The sequence below is a fragment of the Saimiri boliviensis genome, chromosome 12 (genome assembly GCF_048565385.1).
Source record: "Saimiri boliviensis isolate mSaiBol1 chromosome 12, mSaiBol1.pri, whole genome shotgun sequence".
NCBI lineage: Eukaryota > Metazoa > Chordata > Mammalia > Primates > Cebidae > Saimiri > Saimiri boliviensis.
Genome location: NC_133460.1, coordinates 42,755,390 through 42,773,750, shown reverse-complemented (window position 1 = coordinate 42,773,750; position 18,361 = coordinate 42,755,390). Strand labels below are relative to the sequence as shown.

General features: G+C 37.5%; 1 protein-coding gene and 1 long non-coding RNA gene across 7 annotated transcripts in view; both read left to right on the top strand.

Annotated features, from left to right (window-relative positions):
- Nucleotides 1-18,361, top strand: part of JMJD1C (jumonji domain containing 1C) — a 333,992-nt gene that overhangs the window by 285,775 nt on the left and 29,856 nt on the right. For all 6 annotated transcript variants that reach the window (XM_039477778.2, XM_074382291.1, XM_074382295.1 and 3 more), the window contains 5 exons: nucleotides 2,822-2,994; nucleotides 3,254-5,460; nucleotides 11,502-11,703; nucleotides 14,314-14,528; nucleotides 16,144-16,296. In XM_039477778.2, the coding sequence (XP_039333712.2) occupies nucleotides 2,822-2,994; nucleotides 3,254-5,460; nucleotides 11,502-11,703; nucleotides 14,314-14,528; nucleotides 16,144-16,296 (2,950 nt within the window). The remainder of the gene's footprint in view (nucleotides 1-2,821; nucleotides 2,995-3,253; nucleotides 5,461-11,501; nucleotides 11,704-14,313; nucleotides 14,529-16,143; nucleotides 16,297-18,361) is intronic.
- LOC141580579 (uncharacterized) lies at nucleotides 14,535-15,664 on the top strand. The gene is made up of 2 exons (XR_012512830.1): nucleotides 14,535-14,789; nucleotides 15,510-15,664. It is a non-coding gene; the product is annotated as an uncharacterized LOC141580579 (long non-coding RNA).

The following is an 18,361-nucleotide window of genomic DNA, read 5'->3' as shown; positions in this document are numbered from 1 at the left end:
TGGGTGTTTTTTAACACTTTAATATCATCTTCTCAGACTTTCTAAAGTTAAGTGAGATTACAGTTGGGGGTGGTGATTTAGAAGACAATTCTAGTGACTTTCTTTTTTACTCAGGGATAATATTTTTTACATACAACATTAGCGGTGCCAGTAGGTAAAAGCATGGTGTTCATCATGCCAAAAGTTTGTCAGAGGAACCATTATGTTTTGGGTAGACTGTGGCCATGAGTCTATCATTACCATTTGTGATGGATGAACTCTTTTTTTGTTTTTTTTGAGATGGAGTCTTGCTCTGTTGCCCAGGCTGGAGTACAGTGGTATGATCTTAGTTCACTGCAACCTCCACCTCCCAGGTTCAGGTGATTCTCCTGCCTCAGTCTCCCGAGTAGCTGGAACTACTGGTGTGTACCACCACACCCAGCTGGGTTTTTTGTGTTTTTAATACAGACAGGGTTTGGCCATGTTGGCCAGGCTTGTCTCGAACTCCTGACCTCAAGTGATCCACCCGCTTTGGCCTCCCAAAATGCTGAAATTACAGGCATGAGCCACCATGCCCAGCCATGTATTTGATGGATGAACTTTGATGATAAGTAGCACCAAGTGATTGATGATACAAGACACGTGTCTAACAATTTTGAAAGTGTTTCCTGTGGTTTACTCCTTTGCAATATGGACTCCTTTTGGCTCCACTTTCATATGACCTTTGGCCTTTAATGAGGTCTTACCGGTGATTCCCACAGTTTATTCTGCACCAGCATCACCACATTTGAGTTTGACAAGATCTCAGTTCCAGAATTGTGCTTCCATTGATCACAAGCTTCCCATTACCATTTTAGAGGGTTCCATTCTTCTTTTGGTAGATGGGAATCATACTACAACCTTTACGTTACATAGTTAAACTCAGTGAAGAATCACTAATGACTATATTATCCTCTTTACCTGAATAGAAGGCAGGCCTGGTGGCCCAAGTGCGCTCACATTTTTCATTCAAGGTTTCTATTTTTATTATTGAACTCACATTTTTATTCTGACCTTCACTCTCATGACGTTAATGTAGCTGCAGCTGCACAAAGATAGGCTAGCTAGGGGAACACAGGGGAGCCAAGAGCTGGCTAACAGATTTGTGTCTTTCCTTAGTATCCAAACTCTGTAAAACAGATTTAAGTAACTTAAAAATGGCTTGGAAGGGAGCATTACTCAGTAAGGTGTCACATGTATATGGACTTAGACCTTGACTGTCTAGCCTCTGTGTTTATAAGTAAATAAAATATTTTATTAACTGGTCATAAATGTGTTCACCTAAAAACAAGTGTATCGAATTTCCATTTGTTATATAAAATCATAACATAAAGGAGTAAATTCGAATAACATTTTGAGTAAAAAATGAAAATCTCTTACCCCCCCTACTATTGTGACCAAAAGTGAAGAAACAATACAAGCATAAGATACTATTATTAACAAATAATTTTGAATGGTATTTTATATAGCAAAACTTTGTTGTCACTGCTGTAATTGATTGCTGTTTAAGATTTCTGGATCTTGGGCCGGGCGCAGTGGCTCAAGCCTATAATCCCAGCACTTTGGGAGGCCGAGGCGGGTGGATCATGAGGTCAAGAGATGGAGACCATCCTGGTCAACATGGTGAAACCCCGTCTCTACTAAAAATACAAAAAAATTAGCTGGGCATGGTGGTGCATGCCTGTAATCCCAGCTACTCAGGAGGCTGAGGCAGGAGAATTGCCTGAACCCAGGAGGCGGAGGTTGTGGTGAGCCGAGATCGCGCCATTGCACTCCAGCCTGGGTAACAAGAGCGAAACTCCGTCTCAAAAAAAAAAAAAAAAAGGTTTCTGGATCTTGTAGAACTGAGGCTGTTTAAAACACATATTTGATCTGTATGTGTATATTTATGTATTTTTCTGTTGTGTGGTGTTTATGGTTATAGTGTATGTTTTTAATTTCATAGCAGTATATTTTTTGTGTGATATATTGCTTTTGCATTAGTTTGAGAAGTAAAGTGTATTCCCTTGTTAGGGAATAAATTAGAGAAAATACAAAGGAGGTTGTATTTTCCTGCTATTTGACTGTCATCCTATTAACAAACTCATAAAACATGTTCTGGAAGAATGTCAGTGAGTCACAGTATAGAAACAACCTGTAAGCATGTTATCAGGTAACTGTATGTCTCAGTGTAGAGGTTGCTGTCACCTTATATTCAGTTATGAGACAGGCAGCATATTGATGTATAAAATTAACTTTGTTAGACCTCTACCTCTCCTAAGTTTAATGGTCCAGCCATGTTTATAGCTTAGAGTGAAATGAGGAGTGCTTTTGGGTTTTTAAATGTAATTATCTGCCAATTATCAATGCATTGTTGCATTGGAAAAGTTATTTATTTTTTATGACAAATGAATTTGATTATAATTTCTATTTCTGGTGAAATGTATTTTAGTAATAATTGTTTTTTGCTATTAGCAACATATTCTTTTGCTGTTAGAATCTTAGGAAATTGTATAAGTTAGGTTCTGTATAGGCATTTATAGTAAGTTAAAGGCACTGATTTTAAGATCTGTTTTTAGTAAGATGACAATTATTCTCTAATACTGATTACTTCTCTATAGGATATGGAAAAATCTATATAATTATGTTATTTATCTGAATATTTCTCATAAGGTGTATTTAGAAAAAGTTACAAGTTTCCCAAATAAACTGCTATTTGAATGAACTAATAAACCACCAAGATCATACCCAGTTCTTGTGTGACACAATGTTTAGCTTTTTCTAGTAACTGAAGTCTAGGTTGTTGTTGTTGTTTTTTTAATAGAATTCTCCCAGTCCTTGGCTACATCAGCCCACCCCTGTGACCTCAGCAGATGGTATTGGATTACTTAGTCACATTCCTGTCAGACCTTCCAGTGCAGAGCCTCATCGGCCTCTTAAAATTACAGCCCATTCCAGTCCACCATTGACAAAAACTTTAGCAGATCATCATAAGGAGTAAGTTCACTAATGCTTAAAAATGATGAATACCTTGTTTTTCATAATTTTCTTAATTCACATTTTAAACAGTTTTAAGTTAACACGTATCTTAAGATTAGGCTTTGTTCTGTTTTGATATTTCTTTGAATGTATTATAATATTAGAGTACATGCAAAGTTGTCTTTTACTTTCATAACAGAATGATACTGCATAGAAGCTATCTTTTTATTTTTCAAGAAAAAGTGGTTACAGAAATCTTTGTGTATTTTCTTTACAGAGAATTAGAAAGGAACGCTTTTATGGAACCACTACGGTCTCTTGCATCCACATCAACAAAAAATGACCTGGATCTAAATCGGTCACAGACTGGAAAAGATTGTCACTTACATAGGCATTTTGTGGATCCAGTATTAAATCAATTACAGAGGCCACCCCAGGAGACTGGAGAGAGATTAAACAAATACAAAGAGGAACACTGTCGAATTCTTCAAGAAAGTATTGATGTTGCTCCCTTTACAGCTAAAATCAAGGGACTTGAGGGTGAAAGAGAGAATTATTCTAGAGTGGCATCATCATCTTCCAGTCCTAAAAGCCATGTCATCAAACAAGATACAGATATAGAACGCTCAGTATCAGATCTTTATAAAATGAAGCACTCAGTGCCTCAGAGTTTACCCCAAAGTAACTATTTCACTACATTGTCTAATAGTGTGGTCAATGAACCACCAAGATCATACCCATCCAAAGAAGTTTCAAATATTTACAGTGATAAACAGAGTAATGCCCTTGCAGTGGCAGCAGCTAATCCTCAAACTCTGACTTCATTTATAACATCTCTTTCAAAGCCTCCACCTTTGATTAAACACCAACCAGAAAGTGAAGGTTTAGTAGGCAAGATACCAGAGCATCTTCCGCATCAGATTGCATCTCACTCAGTAACAGCCTTCAGAAATGATTGTGGGAGTCCTACCCATTTGACAGTTTCTTCTACAAATACACTCCGCAGTATGCCTGCATTACATAGAGCACCAGTATTTCACCCACCAATCCATCACAGCCTGGAAAGAAAGGAAGGCAGCTATAGTAGCCTTTCCCCTCCAACTTTAACTCCAGTGATGCCAGTAAATGCTGGTGGGAAAGTTCAAGAATCACAGAAGCCTCCAACTCTAATACCCGAGCCAAAAGATTCTCAGGCAAATTTTAAGAGTTCTTCAGAACAGAGTTTGACAGAGATGTGGAGACCTAATAATAACCTCAGCAAAGAGAAAACCGAATGGCATGTGGAGAAAAGCAGCGGAAAGTTACAGGCTGCTATGGCATCTGTCATTGTGCGTCCATCTTCTAGTACAAAAACTGATAGCATGCCAGCAATGCAGTTAACTTCTAAAGATCGAGTTAGTGAAAGATCTTCAGCTGGGGCACATAAAACAGATTGCCTCAAACCAGCAGAAGCTGGAGAAACTGGAAGAATCATTTTGCCAAATGTGAATTCAGACAGTGTTCACACAAAATCTGAAAAAAACTTTCAGGCTGTCTCACAGGGCAGTGTTCCCAGTTCAGTCATGTCTGCTGTAAATACAATGTGTAATACCAAAACGGATGTAATCACATCTGTTGCTGCTACTACCAGTGTTTCCAGCTGGGGTGGTTCAGAAGTAACTTCATCTTTATCAAATACCATTTTGGCCTCTACATCATCAGAATGTACATCTTCAAAAAGTGTCAGTCAGCCAGGGGCTCAAACACAAGAATGCAAGGTCAGCACCACAGCTCCAGTTATACTAGCCAGTAGTAAGACAGAAAGTGTTGTTCAACCCAGTTCTGGGTTATCAGGCACAACTGATTTTATCCATTTGAAAAAGCACAAGGCAGCATTGGCTGCAGCTCAGTATAAAAGTAGTAATGTTAGTGAGACTGAATCTAATGCTGTAAAAAATCAGACATCTTTAGCCTCCCTTCCTCTGGATAGCACTGTAATCTGTAGTACAATTAACAAAGCAAACTCTGTAGGAAATGGGCAAGCTTCCCAGACAAGTCAACCAAACTACCATACTAAACTGAAAAAGGCCTGGCTCACCAGACATTCAGAAGAAGATAAAAATACTAATAAAATAGAAAATTCAGGGAATTCTGTATCAGAAATTATTAAGCCATGTTCTGTCAACTTAATAGCTTCTACATCTAGTGATATACAAAATAGTGTAGATAGTAAGATCGTAGTTGATAAATATATAAAAGATGATAAAGTCAATAGGAGAAAAGCCAAAAGAACTTATGAATCTGGCTCTGAAAGTGGAGACTCAGATGAAAGTGAAAGCAAGTCAGAGCAAAGGACTAAAAGGCAACCTAAGCCAACTTACAAAAAGAAGCAAAATGATTTGCAGAAGAGAAAAGGTGAAATAGAAGAAGATTTGAAACCCAATGGAGTTCTCAGCAGGAGTGCCAAAGAAAAAAGTAAATTGAAGTTGCAAAGCAACAGTAATAGTAAGTCATTTACTTTTCTTTTGTCTCAGGTAAAATGGGCTGAATGTTTTAGCTGTATTAGTGTGCTTCTTTAAAGATTAGTGAGTTTAGGCTGGGCCTGGTGGTTCATGCCTGTAATCCCAGCACTTTGGGAGGCTGAGGCGGGCAGAACACAAGGTTAAAAGATCGAGACCATCCTGGCCAACATGGTGAAACCCTGTCTCTACCAAAAATACAAAAATTAGGTGGGCGTGGTGGCACGCGCCTGTAATCCCAGCTACTCAGGAGGCTGAGGCAGGAGAATTGCTTGAACCCAGGAGGCGGAGGTTGCAGTGAGCCGAGATTGGGCCACTGCACTCCAGTCTGGTATCTGGCAATGGAGCGAGACTCTGTCTCAAAAAAAAAAAAAGATTAGTGAGCATAAAGGCATTGTTTGTCCTCACTGCATGCCTTGGCTTTATGTATATGCTTATTGATCTCATTTGTACATTTCACAAGTGAGTACCCTTTAAGAGGAAATGAGAGAACACGTATTCCTTCATTTTTAAAAGACTTGTATAAATATATGTTTTTATGTGACAGTCATTACAGGTAATTTGTATAACCCAATGTGCAAATTAGTAGTTACTTGTAATTTTGGCCATTTCTAAGAATTTTCAAAATGCAGTTAAGGCTGTTGCACCAAAAGTGGATTCATAATATCAGCTAAGATATTTACCTACAACAAGATGTAGTTGGGAAAGAAATTCTACTCACCTATACATAATTGCAAATTTCTAGAAGAGAATTACAGTTGTCCCTAGGTATACCTGTCAGGGATTGGTTCCAGGACCCTTCCATGGATACCAAAATTCACAGATGTGCACATCCATTATATAAAATAGCATAGTACAGTCGTATGCTACATAATAACTTCTCAATCAGTGACAAAATGCACAGCTGGGCACAGTGGCTCACTCCTGTAATCCCAGCACTTTGGTAAGTTGAGGTGGGAAAATCACTTAAGCTGGGGTGGTTGAGGCTGCAATGAGCCATGATTGCACCACTGCACTCCAGCCTGGGTAACAGAGCAAGACCCTGTTTCCCCACCACCCCCCCAAAAAAAAGATGGAATGTATATATGACAGTAGTCTCATATCAGATTATAAGACTGTGTTCTTACTATACTTTTTCTATGTTTAGATACATAAATACTCTGTGTTACAATTATCTACAGTATATATAGTAACATACTGTACAGGTTTGTATGATAGGTTTGTGTAAGTACATTCTATGCAGTTCCCACAATGTGGAAATTGCCTAACAGTGTATGACTATATTTGCATGTAGCCTACACACATCCTCCCATATACTTTAAATCATCTCTAGATTACTTGTAATGCCTAACACAGTGCCCACACATCACTTCATTCAGGCATGATTGAACATAGTACTCTGCACATGACAAGTTAAAGTTTGTGTTTTTTTGAACTTTGTAGGATGTTTTTTTTCCCTGAGTATTTTGATCCATGGTAGGTTGAACCCATGGGTTTGGAAACCACAGTTACGGAGGGTCAGTCCTACTTCAGAGTAATATGAATGTGGCCTGTATTTCACTTTTATAACATCTGGTGACAAAAATGGGAAGCTTATGGCAACTACCATCTATTTAATGCTTCTCATTCAAATAGTCCTTAACAATGGGTAAAAGTTAAATATAAGGGGTGGCTTGTGGTTTTGTGTTTTTAATTTGATGTTAAAGAATTGCCATATTAAGTAATAGCTTCAAAACTGATTATATTTCCTTTGTGACTACAGCTGGAAAAAATAAGGGATACTTAACAGTAATATTCACTATAAAGTATTTCTATATTATTTTGCTCTAGAAGTAGTTTTTCTCAGTTTGCTTATTTCTTTTTAGGTATGTTGCACAATGCAGAAAGCACTTAGTTTCACTATATCCGTGTGTTCATCCACATACAATATATGAAATATCTGTGACAATGTGGACACTCAAGAAGTACTTTCACAAGCATTCGGATGCTTGAAGGCTCTCATTTGTGCCTTTTAACTGAATGAGGTTTTCCCACATGCCTGTGTGGAAACCAGAGGCAAAGTGAAGGAGAGGAAAACAGGAGGATGGAATCATAGAAAAGGACAGTCAGAAAGTGAAAGAACAAAGGACAAACTCAACTAGAGCCAGAGACTGACAGACTGAAATGCAAGCATAGTCAGAAGACAGAGAGGGGGATTAACATCGAAGGATACCTGCCATTTACTTGAATATTGGATTATACACAGTGTTGCTTTTTCTTACGTGTTCCCCTTATTCCCTCACTGCCCCAATGAATTCATAATAGGCTTAGTGTGAGCAGTTTAATTATTTCTCTTCTGTCTTATATGACATTTCCTTTGGTGTTGGGTGTTCAAATACTTGAGTTAAACTTAAATTAATAGCAGATTCCTATTATTAAAACCTTCCAGGTTTTAATACCTAGAAAACTCTTGTGAAGTTATATTTATAAAATTAAGTCTTAGTGAAATACATACTCTGTTTTCATCTTGAGATGAATATACATATTCATAAGTAAGAGTTCTAAGACAAGGGCCAGATTGAGTGCCTCCCCTCTACCCTTCACCAGGTTGTAATGTTTAGTCAAATCTTGCCTGCTTGGTGATTAGCATGTAGCTTTAGAGAGACTATTTTATGACTCATTTGTTCACCAATTCCAAAGTAATATTAAGTCAACATTAGATACCATAGTTAATTGTGGGCAGAGTTGACTGACTTTTGTTCTAGGCTGCCTAGAAAAGTTTTTTTTTCTTAAATATTTTTTAGAGACAGAATCTCCCTGTATTGCCCAGACTGGAGTGCAGTGGTTATTCACAGGTGCAGCCATAGTACACAGCAACCTGTTGGGCTCAGGCAGTCCTCCTGCCTCAGCCTCCTGAGCCTCCTGAGCATAGGAAAGTTCTTGAATTTGGGAGTTTTCGTAAGTCAGGGAACTTCTAAATATGAGTGAATTATCTACTTCATGGATTAAATATGTCCATTTTCCTTCTAATGTTTAGTAGAATTGTCATCAGTCATGGCCAATCAAAAAGAATGAGTTAGGCTTACACCTCAACTATGTAATATGATTACATACATCATTATACATGTATAATTATATATTTTAAACACACATACATGTATAATAGTGTTTCTTTAGTACATTATAAAGTGAGATACAGATTTTGTTGTACCTGCTATTTCGGAATGTTTTCCCATCTGCTATCTGTTTCTGAATTAAAAGTCAGCTGCTTTTCTTCCACTAATGTTTATGTTTTATTTACTTTTATCTTATGTTTTATCTAATTTTTGCATTTAATTTTATAATCTGAAATTGCCACTATATTTAAATATATAAATTCTTTGATACACAAAACCAGTGGTTTATCATCACAGCAATTTCCGTATCTCCAAAAAAATATGTTTTCAAGGGGGTGGCATATCAGAGATTAATGTTCGGCATATATTTTGGCTCTTATTTTCTTCCTTCCCAGTTTTCTGTTAGAGCAGCTATTTATGGATTTGCTAATCGAGAACTAAGGTTCTTATTATAAGTGAACAATTATCCATTGGGTTAGGTATTTTTTGTTGACTAAGTGTCTTGATCTCAAACTTACATTTTACATATCGTCAGTAAATTATATATATGGAATTGAAGGATTAAGGTTTATTTATTGTACAAATACTACAGCTGTTGTACAAATATTACATAGTATTTGTACATAGTATTTGAAAAATACTACATAGTATTTGAACAATACAATTATTGTAGTATTTGCATAATAAAATTATTGTATTTATACAATAAAAATTTATTGTACAAATACTACAGCTGTTGTACAGATAGCTACAGTCATGTGTGACCTCGTCTAGAAGCAAAAATTATAACATCTAAATCTCTCCATATGAATGTGTCCTTAATGTCTTTGTGCTCATTTATTCTTTCATTGGGAAAAAAGCTTTAAGTGCCTATTTTGTGTCACATAATTGAGATTTGCTTTTAAATGTCTGATTCTTTTCTATAGTATTATCTAAGTTGTTCACAGTGGTATGGTGATCCATACTCTGAACTGTTCCATTATCTGGAATTAAAGGCATATAATAAAAATAGAAATTGACTGTATTTAGTTTATTCTGTGTCATAAATTGAAAGTAAATAGATGACTAGAAGAAAGTATACCAAATAAAAATTTATCAGCATTATAACAATTCTGTCATTCATTCTGACTTGTAAAAGCTCTGAATATTTTACACAGTTCGTAGGAAGAATCTGTCTTTTGCACAATAGAGGAAATCAGAAACCTTTTTGTAAGTCTTCTGGAAATGGGTTTATACCATAAATGGGAGATGTGGTATGAGGTTATACACATGGGTGTTTCTCTAGTGGATTAAGCCAAATGGTTCCTTGCCCTACGTAAGAGACAGAAGAGGGGAAAACACATAATTGTAAAGAACGAGGCAGCAGTTCTAGAGGTGCTTAATAATTGGACCTGATTTCAAATGGGCCACTCCTTATAGTTTATTTAAACACAGTACTTTCTAAGTTTCTGCAGGAAGTATGTAGTCTCAGGAGAATTGCTGTACCTCTGACCCACACATTGGGCATGATTAGAAAACACAGGGTAGGAAATACAGTTTATTCTTTCAGCATGACAGAAATAGCAAACTATGTAAATCTAATGTCTGACATATAGATACATTATATGGGTGCAGTAAGTACACTTAAAAGTTAGAGCCAACAAATAACTGCTGATCCCAACATAGCTTGCTTTTATTTTGTTTACATATTTTTTTAAACAGGAAAAAAAAATACTTTCTCCATCACCCAGGCTGGAATGCAGTGATGTGATCTTGCCCCACTGCACCTTCCTTTGCTGGGTTCAAGCAATTCTCATGCCTCAGCCTCCCAGTAGCTGGAATTACAGTCGTGTGATACCACACCTGGTTAATTTTTGTATTTTTAGTAGAGACAGGGTTTCACTATGTTGACCAGACTGATCTTGAACTCCTGGCCTCAAGTGATCTGCCTGCCTCTGCCTCCCAAAGTTTTGGGATTACAGGCGTGAGCCACTGCACCTGGACCCCAACATAGGTTGCTTTGAAGTGAATATGTTTTTAAAAATTTTAATAAACATTTAATTTTTGAAGATCCTCTCAGTCTAGAAATTCTTCCTACTCTCTAGATGATGATTACTTCAGCTAGTGTTACACTTATTAAGCATAAGTCAGTAAATTAGTTTTTTTTTTTTTCCACATATTAGACTGGATAGTTCATTAGAGTTTTGTCGTTTTCACGTTTTTGATGTCTTTTTGTCCTTCATCAATAGAGGTAGCCAAGTTAATTTATTTTTCCTTTACTTTCTTCAAACTCTTTTATTTTTCTAAAAGATACTGCCACCATCAGTATGCTGATATTTAATGCACAGGGCATTATAATAAAGGAAAGATGTTAGGAGAAATATTTTAGCACCTCTTCTCCCAAATACAGGTTTTATACAGTTACCACTTGTCTTAATGAGCCACACTACCCTGGAAAATCTAATTATATATTTCAATAGAAATATGTTGAAACCAGCCTGTAGTTTCTAAGTAAATAAACCTTTGATCTTTACGTCCTTGGTGTGGATCTTGAAAGAGCTTTCTTCTACATAAACCAACTTTTGGTATAGAAGGACTGTATTTTCACTTATTGATATACACAATATATAAATAATTTTCATGTTTGCTATTATACTATATGAATATTTAAGATTTAAAGAGTTCAGGCAGCTGGAAAACTTGGTTCTGCATTTTCAGTACACTGACATAAGAGTGGTTCATTTGGTTAGTGGAATTGGATAGTAAGTAAATAGAAATGCTGCTGCCAACTTTTTAGTCATTAGTTGGTACCTAGAGCTCTTAATGTCTTACTTCTTCACTACAGTCTTACTGTATTATCACAGTTGTATTTCATCTTGAATGAATTTCATCTCAAGGAGTTTAACTTTCTACAAAGCATAATCTTGCTAAAACTCTCCTACTGATTTTACAGCTGGCATTCCTCGTTCAGTGTTAAAAGATTGGCGTAAAGTCAAGAAGCTGAAGCAAACTGGGGAATCCTTTTTACAGGATGACTCCTGCTGTGAGATAGGGCCTAATTTACAAAAGTGCCGAGAATGCAGACTTATTCGCAGTAAAAAAGGAGAAGAACCAGCTCACTCACCGGTATTTTGTAGATTTTACTACTTTAGACGGTAAGTGAAAATATGAAATTATGAAAAAAATAATTTATTAATTTTATATTGGAAATGATAATTCTGAGTGTCCCTTTTGGATGGGGGGATGAATCTTTGAGTCTCTGTGTTTCTGAAACACTATAAAAGAGCATTAAACATTTTTGTACTAAATTTTAACAGTTTCTAACTATTACACTAAATACATTATTACTCATGTTTCGTATGACCTTTCTATTCTGAGATTTATTCTTAATAAGAAAATGGGGCCGGGCGCGGTGGCTCACGCCTGTAATCCCAGCACTTTGGGAGTCCGAGGCGGGTGGATCACGAGGTCAAGAGATCGAGACCATCCTGGTCAACATGGTGAAACCCCGTCTCTACTAAACATACAAAAAAATTAGCTGAGCACGGTGGCGCACGTGAGAAGTGCTTGAACCCAGAAGGCGGAGGTTGCGGTGAGCCAAGATCACGCCATTGCACTCCAGCCTGGGTAATGAGCGAAACTCCGTCTCAAAAAAAAAAAAAGAAAATGATTTTTTTTTAAAGAACATGATAGGAAATAACAGTTTTTTATTTAAGGATTTTAAAAAATGTTTTATACTTTGGCCAAAATAAGTAAGTATTTCTCTCTGTGCTTTAGCTAATAGTCACAGACTTTAAATCTAGGTAAACAATCTAGGCAGTTAAACTGAAGCCATTGCATTACATTGTGGTATCCATACTTTTGTCAAACATACATGAAACATTTGTAGCTGTAATTATAAGTTATAAAATGTCCAGGTACAGTGGCTCATGCCTGTAATCCCAGCAATTTGGGAGGCCAAGGCAGATGGATCACCTGGGGTCGGAGGTTTGAGACCAGCCTGACCAACATGGAGAAACTCTTGTCTCTACTAAAAATACAAAATTAGCCATACATGGTGGTGCATAAGTGTAATCCCAGCTACTCGGGAGGCTGAGGAAGGAGAATAGCTTCAACCTAGGAGGTGGTGGTTGCAGTGAGCCGAGATTGTGCCATTGCTGCAACAAAAGTGAAGCTCTATCTCAAAAAACAAGTTACAAAATGGCAAGGAGGATTTTTTTAGTACCCTGTCATATTTTAACGTTACTGTAGTAAAATACGAAAACCTCTTAATAGTTGTTAATCTATATAGTAATTTAATATCGATATTACCAAGTAATATTTTAAAGTTAAAAACTTAAAGGTGGACTTGTAAGAGTTCAAATAAAGAATAGTTGGTGGTGGGGGGAAAAATAGTTGGATAACCCAGACAGTAAAGACTAATTAACATGTCACACTCGAGAGTCAGTCATTTCTAGTTGTAAATTCCATCTCTGTCCCTTAGTTCCGATATGAGTTTATTAACTATGGTAGGACTACAACTAAGCCTGTCTCATCTGCAAAATGTAAATGTTAGTACCTACCTAAGAGAGGTATAATGAAGGTTAAATGAGATAAAGTATCCCGGGTCCTTAAGGTAGTCCCATGCACATATGAAATGCTCTATTGTTAGCTGTAATTATCTTCCTAAGAAGTTGAGACACTTTATTCTGCTTAGTACAATATGCTGGTAGCCAAGTATAGACATCCAAAAATACGTATTGATAAGAATGGACCAAGTCATCTTTCTTCCTTTGTAGCCAGCAGTCCCCAAAGGACAGACAACTTCAGGGAATGATTATAGGAGGTAATACATATGGAAGTGCAGAAAAAATGAAAAAAGGAGTCAAAAGCAAAGTGGGTTTGAGGTGATAAGAAAATCTAGGTCTGAAGGAAAGAAATGTTCAGGCAAAGATTGTAACATAAAGTCAAAATAACATGCTGGCGTATGACAAAAGGAGAAATTTCATTTAAAAAGAAGGAAACTTTGATAATAAAGAGAAAAAATAGGAATAAAAGAAGTGTTGCTGTTCATATGAAAAATACAGTATGACTTGTATTTTAGACATCACCTATTTGAGAGTAAAGAGAGTTAAGTACAAGATAATTGAGAAATAACCACCAGCCAGTAAGAAAATGGTAGTTTTGCCTTCCATTTACCATAAACTTCTCTGAATAGAGTAGTTATTTGGACATCAGAAGCCCAGAGCAAGTAAGCACATTAATGCACTTCCTATAAAACTATTAAGAATTTCAGTCTTGGTCTCCTAAATCACTTTAATAATGTGTCAATGAATGAAAATGTGTCTGTAGTTGGCATTTTTAAAGTCCTCCTGGTCAAAGTCTTCAGGTGATTTAGGCCGTTTCAGCTTTAATGATTCCTGATTTAGGTTATATATAAAATAATAGCATTGCTCTGGGCAACATTGGGCCCACATTTTTACTCTTGTTACTCATCAAACACTTAAACAGTTTTATTTTGTTGGAGTTAAGTAATTAAGTATATGTGATTTTATTTCTTGAAATAACCAAAGACTGGCACTACTTATTGCTATTTGCATAACACCTATTAGTTTTTTAAATTAATTCAAATATTAGTGTGTGAAGAATTAACCTGTGTTCCTGTTTTCAATGTAATTCATATTTTAAAATGCAGTATAAACAATTATAAATTTACAACTTTAAAAACTGGACTTATGTTTTTTTAATATGTTGGCACCTAATGCTTTTATGTTTTAATATTTCAGGTTGTCATTTAGTAAAAACGGAGTAGTTAGAATAGATGGTTTCTCTTCTCCTGACCAATATGATGATGAAGCTATGAGTTTGTGGACACATGAAAATTATGAAGATGATGAACTAGATATAGAAACTTCTAAATATATCTTGGATATAATAGGTGATAAGTTCTGTCAATTAGTAACATCTGAAAAAACAGCTTTGTCTTGGGTGAAAAAGGATGGTAAGGAAGTTAAATATAATATGAACTGTACAAATTTTATTTTAAGATTTCTCTTTGAATTATGTTTGATCTATGAAAGAAATCCATAATCTTATCATGCTGATTTTTAATTATGATAATGATACCTTCTTACAAATGAATGTACCAATATGTTTTTTTATTTTTTGTTTTTTTGTTTTTGAGACAGAGTCTCGCTGTGTCACCAGGCACCAAGCTGGAGTGCACTGGCAATCTCGGTTCACTGCAACCTCCACCTCCCAGGTTCAAGCAATTCTCCTGCCTCAGCGTCCCGGGTAGCTGGGACTACAGGCGCACGCCCACCACGCCCAGCTAATTTTTTTGTGTATTTTTAGTAGAGACGGGGTTTCGCCATGTTGGCCAGGATGGTCTCGACCTCTTGACCTCATGATCCGCCCGCCTCGGCCTCCCGAAGTGCTGGGATTACAGACTTGAGCCACCGCGCCTGCCACCCATATGTATTTAAGGTTACATGTGTTTTCCTATAGAAGGTGAATTGAGTCAGTTAACCATTTATGAAATCACAATAGTATTTTGCTATTTCTCCCATTGCAACATAAATTAATGTGTTAAACCTACTTTGGATGCATTGTTGTAAAATTTCAGTGTTTGGCCTATAAAGACATAATCTACCTCAATTATTTGTGTTGGAATCTCAGCTTTACTTCCTGTTTAACTGTTACCTTTGGCAAATAACCTCTCTGGATATCAGGCAGGTCTATAAAATTGGAAGGATAACTATTTCATTAATTTATTTAGAAAGTAGTTATGTTGGGCCGGGCGCGATGGTTCACGCCTGTAATCCCAGCACTTTGGGAGGCCGAGGCGGGCGGATCACAAGGTCAAGAGATCGAGACCAACCTGGTCAACATGGTGAAACCCCGTCTCTACTAAAAATACAAAAAATTAGCTGGGCCTGGTGGCGCGTGCCTGTAATCCCAGCTACTCGGGAGGCTGAGGCAGGAGAATTGCCTGAACCCAGGAGGCGGAGGTTGTGGTAAGCCGAGATCGCGCCATTGCACTCCAGCCTGGGTAACGAGCAAAACTCCGTCTCAAAAAAAAAAAAAAAAAAAGTAGTTATGTTAATTATGTTAACTTATGTAAAGTACTTAATAGGACCTCACATAGTAGATGCTCTAAATATTAGCTTCTTTTCCTTCCCTTCTTTAAAATGACTTGTTTTGCCTCTCAGGGAACACTTAGCAATGACTGGAGACATTTTTGGTTGCATAACTGAGGGAGTTAAGGATATGCTGCCAAGCATCTAGCAGGTAGAGGGTACAGATGCCTCTGAACACCCTGCAGTGCACAGAATAATCCCTCAAAACAAAGAATTATTCAACCGAAAATGTCAAAAGTGCCAGAGTTGAGAAACGCTGCCTTAGATATAAGCCATTTTTATTAGTCGCTTATGATCATTTGTGAGTCTTCTGAAGAGAACTACTAATTACTTCAAGAAATCTCTTGGTCCTTAGTTAATATAGCCTAGAAAGTTCTTCATTTGCCTTTATATTTTTATTTCTTCTGTATTTCAGCCAAAATTATCTTGGAAAAGAGCATGTTTGCCTTTAAATTTTTTGTTTTTTCTGTATTTCAGCCAAAATTGCCTGGAAAAGAGCAGTGAGAGGAGTCCGGGAGATGTGTGATGCATGTGAAGCAACATTGTTTAACATTCACTGGGTCTGCCAAAAATGTGGATTTGTGGTCTGCTTAGATTGTTACAAGGCAAAGGAAAGGAAGAGTTCTAGAGGTTGGTATATAAGTTTATATAAATAGAAGTTTTTTAATAATTTTTTTTAGGATCACTAATCTAGAACATGAGATGATTTTTCTATTCCTAACTTCCTTTTTTTTTTTTTTTTTTGAGACGGAGTTTCGCTCTTATTACCCAGGCTGGAGTGCAATGGCGCGATCTCGGCTCATCGCAACCTCCGCCTCCTGGGTTCAGGCAATTCTCCTACCTCAGCCTCCTGAGTAGCTGGGATTACAGGCACGCGCCACCATGCCCAGCTAATTTTTTGTATTTTAGTAGAGACGGAGTTTCACCATGTTGACCTGGATGGTCTCGATCTCTTGACCTCGTGATCCACCCGCCTCGGCCTCCCAGTGTGCTGGGATTACAGGCTTGAGCCACCGTGCCCGGCTCCTAACTTCCTTAATAGTGTAGTAAGGAATTTTTTTTAGTTTGTTTTTAAGAGGAGACGTAATCACAGTTTATTAATGGTTGTATTTTCTAGAATTAAATTGCATCTATACCCATCAGCCTCTTGAGAGTATCCATCTTCTCATTTCAGTCAGTTCCTTAATGTAGCCCAAATTTAGGTTAGGCCTTGTTGCTTTGATTTCATTGTGTGGGCCAGGCATTGTGGCTCATGCTTATAATCCCAGTGCTTTGGGAGGCATAGACCGGAGGATCACTTGAGCCCAGGGGTTCAAGGTTACACTGAGCTTTGATTGTACCACTGTACTCCAGTGTAGGGAGAAGAGCAAGACTCTGTCTCTCTTTAAAATTTTTTTTAAAAGACTGCAGTGTGTAGAAGCCTGAAGCCCTTCTAGGACCTGTGAATTACAGTGTCATACCATATAAGTCACAGTTGAGTACTTATTAGTGTAAATATAAGTTGAGTTTTCTAAATATTAATCTGTAGTGTACAAATAAAAATGTTGAAGAATATGCTGCCACCCTCCCCATTTATCCCCATTTTTCTGTTTTGTTTGGAGACAGAGTCTCACCTTGTCATCCAGGCTGGAATACTGTGGTACAGTCTCAGCCCACTGCAGCTTTGAACTCCTGGGCTCAAGTGATCCTTCTACCTCAGTCTCCTGAGTAGCTGGGACTACAGGCACATACCAGCATACCTGGCTAATTTTTTTTTGTATTTTTCTTAGAGAGAGGGTTTCATCTTGTCACCCAGGCTGACTCCAGTTTTTAGAAAATAAATCTTTGTAATTTGGAAACAGCTTTTCAATTATTTCTAATTTCTAGGTAAATAAATGTCACAGAAAGTGTTATCTTTGTTGATACAGCTAGAAGTAATACAAAGTTTTAAAAAAGAAGTGGGCCAGGTATGGTGGCTCATGCCTGTAATCCCAGTACTTTGAGATGCCAGGGCAGGCCTTCAAAAATTGCTTGAGCCCAGGTGTTCAAGACCAGTTTGGGCAACATGGCAAAAACCTATCTCTACCAAAAAAAAAAAAAAAAAAAAAAAAAAAAAAAAAAATATATATATATATATATATATATATATATATACACAAAAAAAAAAAATCAGCTAGGCATGCTGATATGTGCCTATAGTCCCAGCTTCCTGGGAGGCTGAGGTGGGAGAATCACCTGAGCCTAGGAGATGGAGGCTGCAGTGAGATGTGATTACATCATTGCACTCCACCCTGGGCAACACAGTGAGACCCTGTCTCAAAAAGGAAGTAATGGCCGGGTGCTGTGGCTCACACCTGTAATCCCAGCACTTTGGGAGGCCGAGTCGAATGGATCACAAGGTCAGGAGTTTGAGACCAGCCTGGCCAAAATGTTGAAACCCCGTCTCTACTAAAAATACAAAAATTAAGGCTGGGCACAGTGGCTCACGCCTGTAATCCCAGCACTTTGAGAGACCGAGACGGGTGGATCACGAGGTCAACAGATCGAGACCATCCTGGTCAACATGGTAAAACCCCGTCACTACTAAAAATACAAAAATTAGCTGGGCATGGTGGCGCACGCCTGTAGTCCCAGCTACACGGGAGGCTGAGGCAGGAGAATTGCTTGAACCTAGGAGACGGAGGTTGCGGTTAGCCGAGATGGCGCCATTGCATTG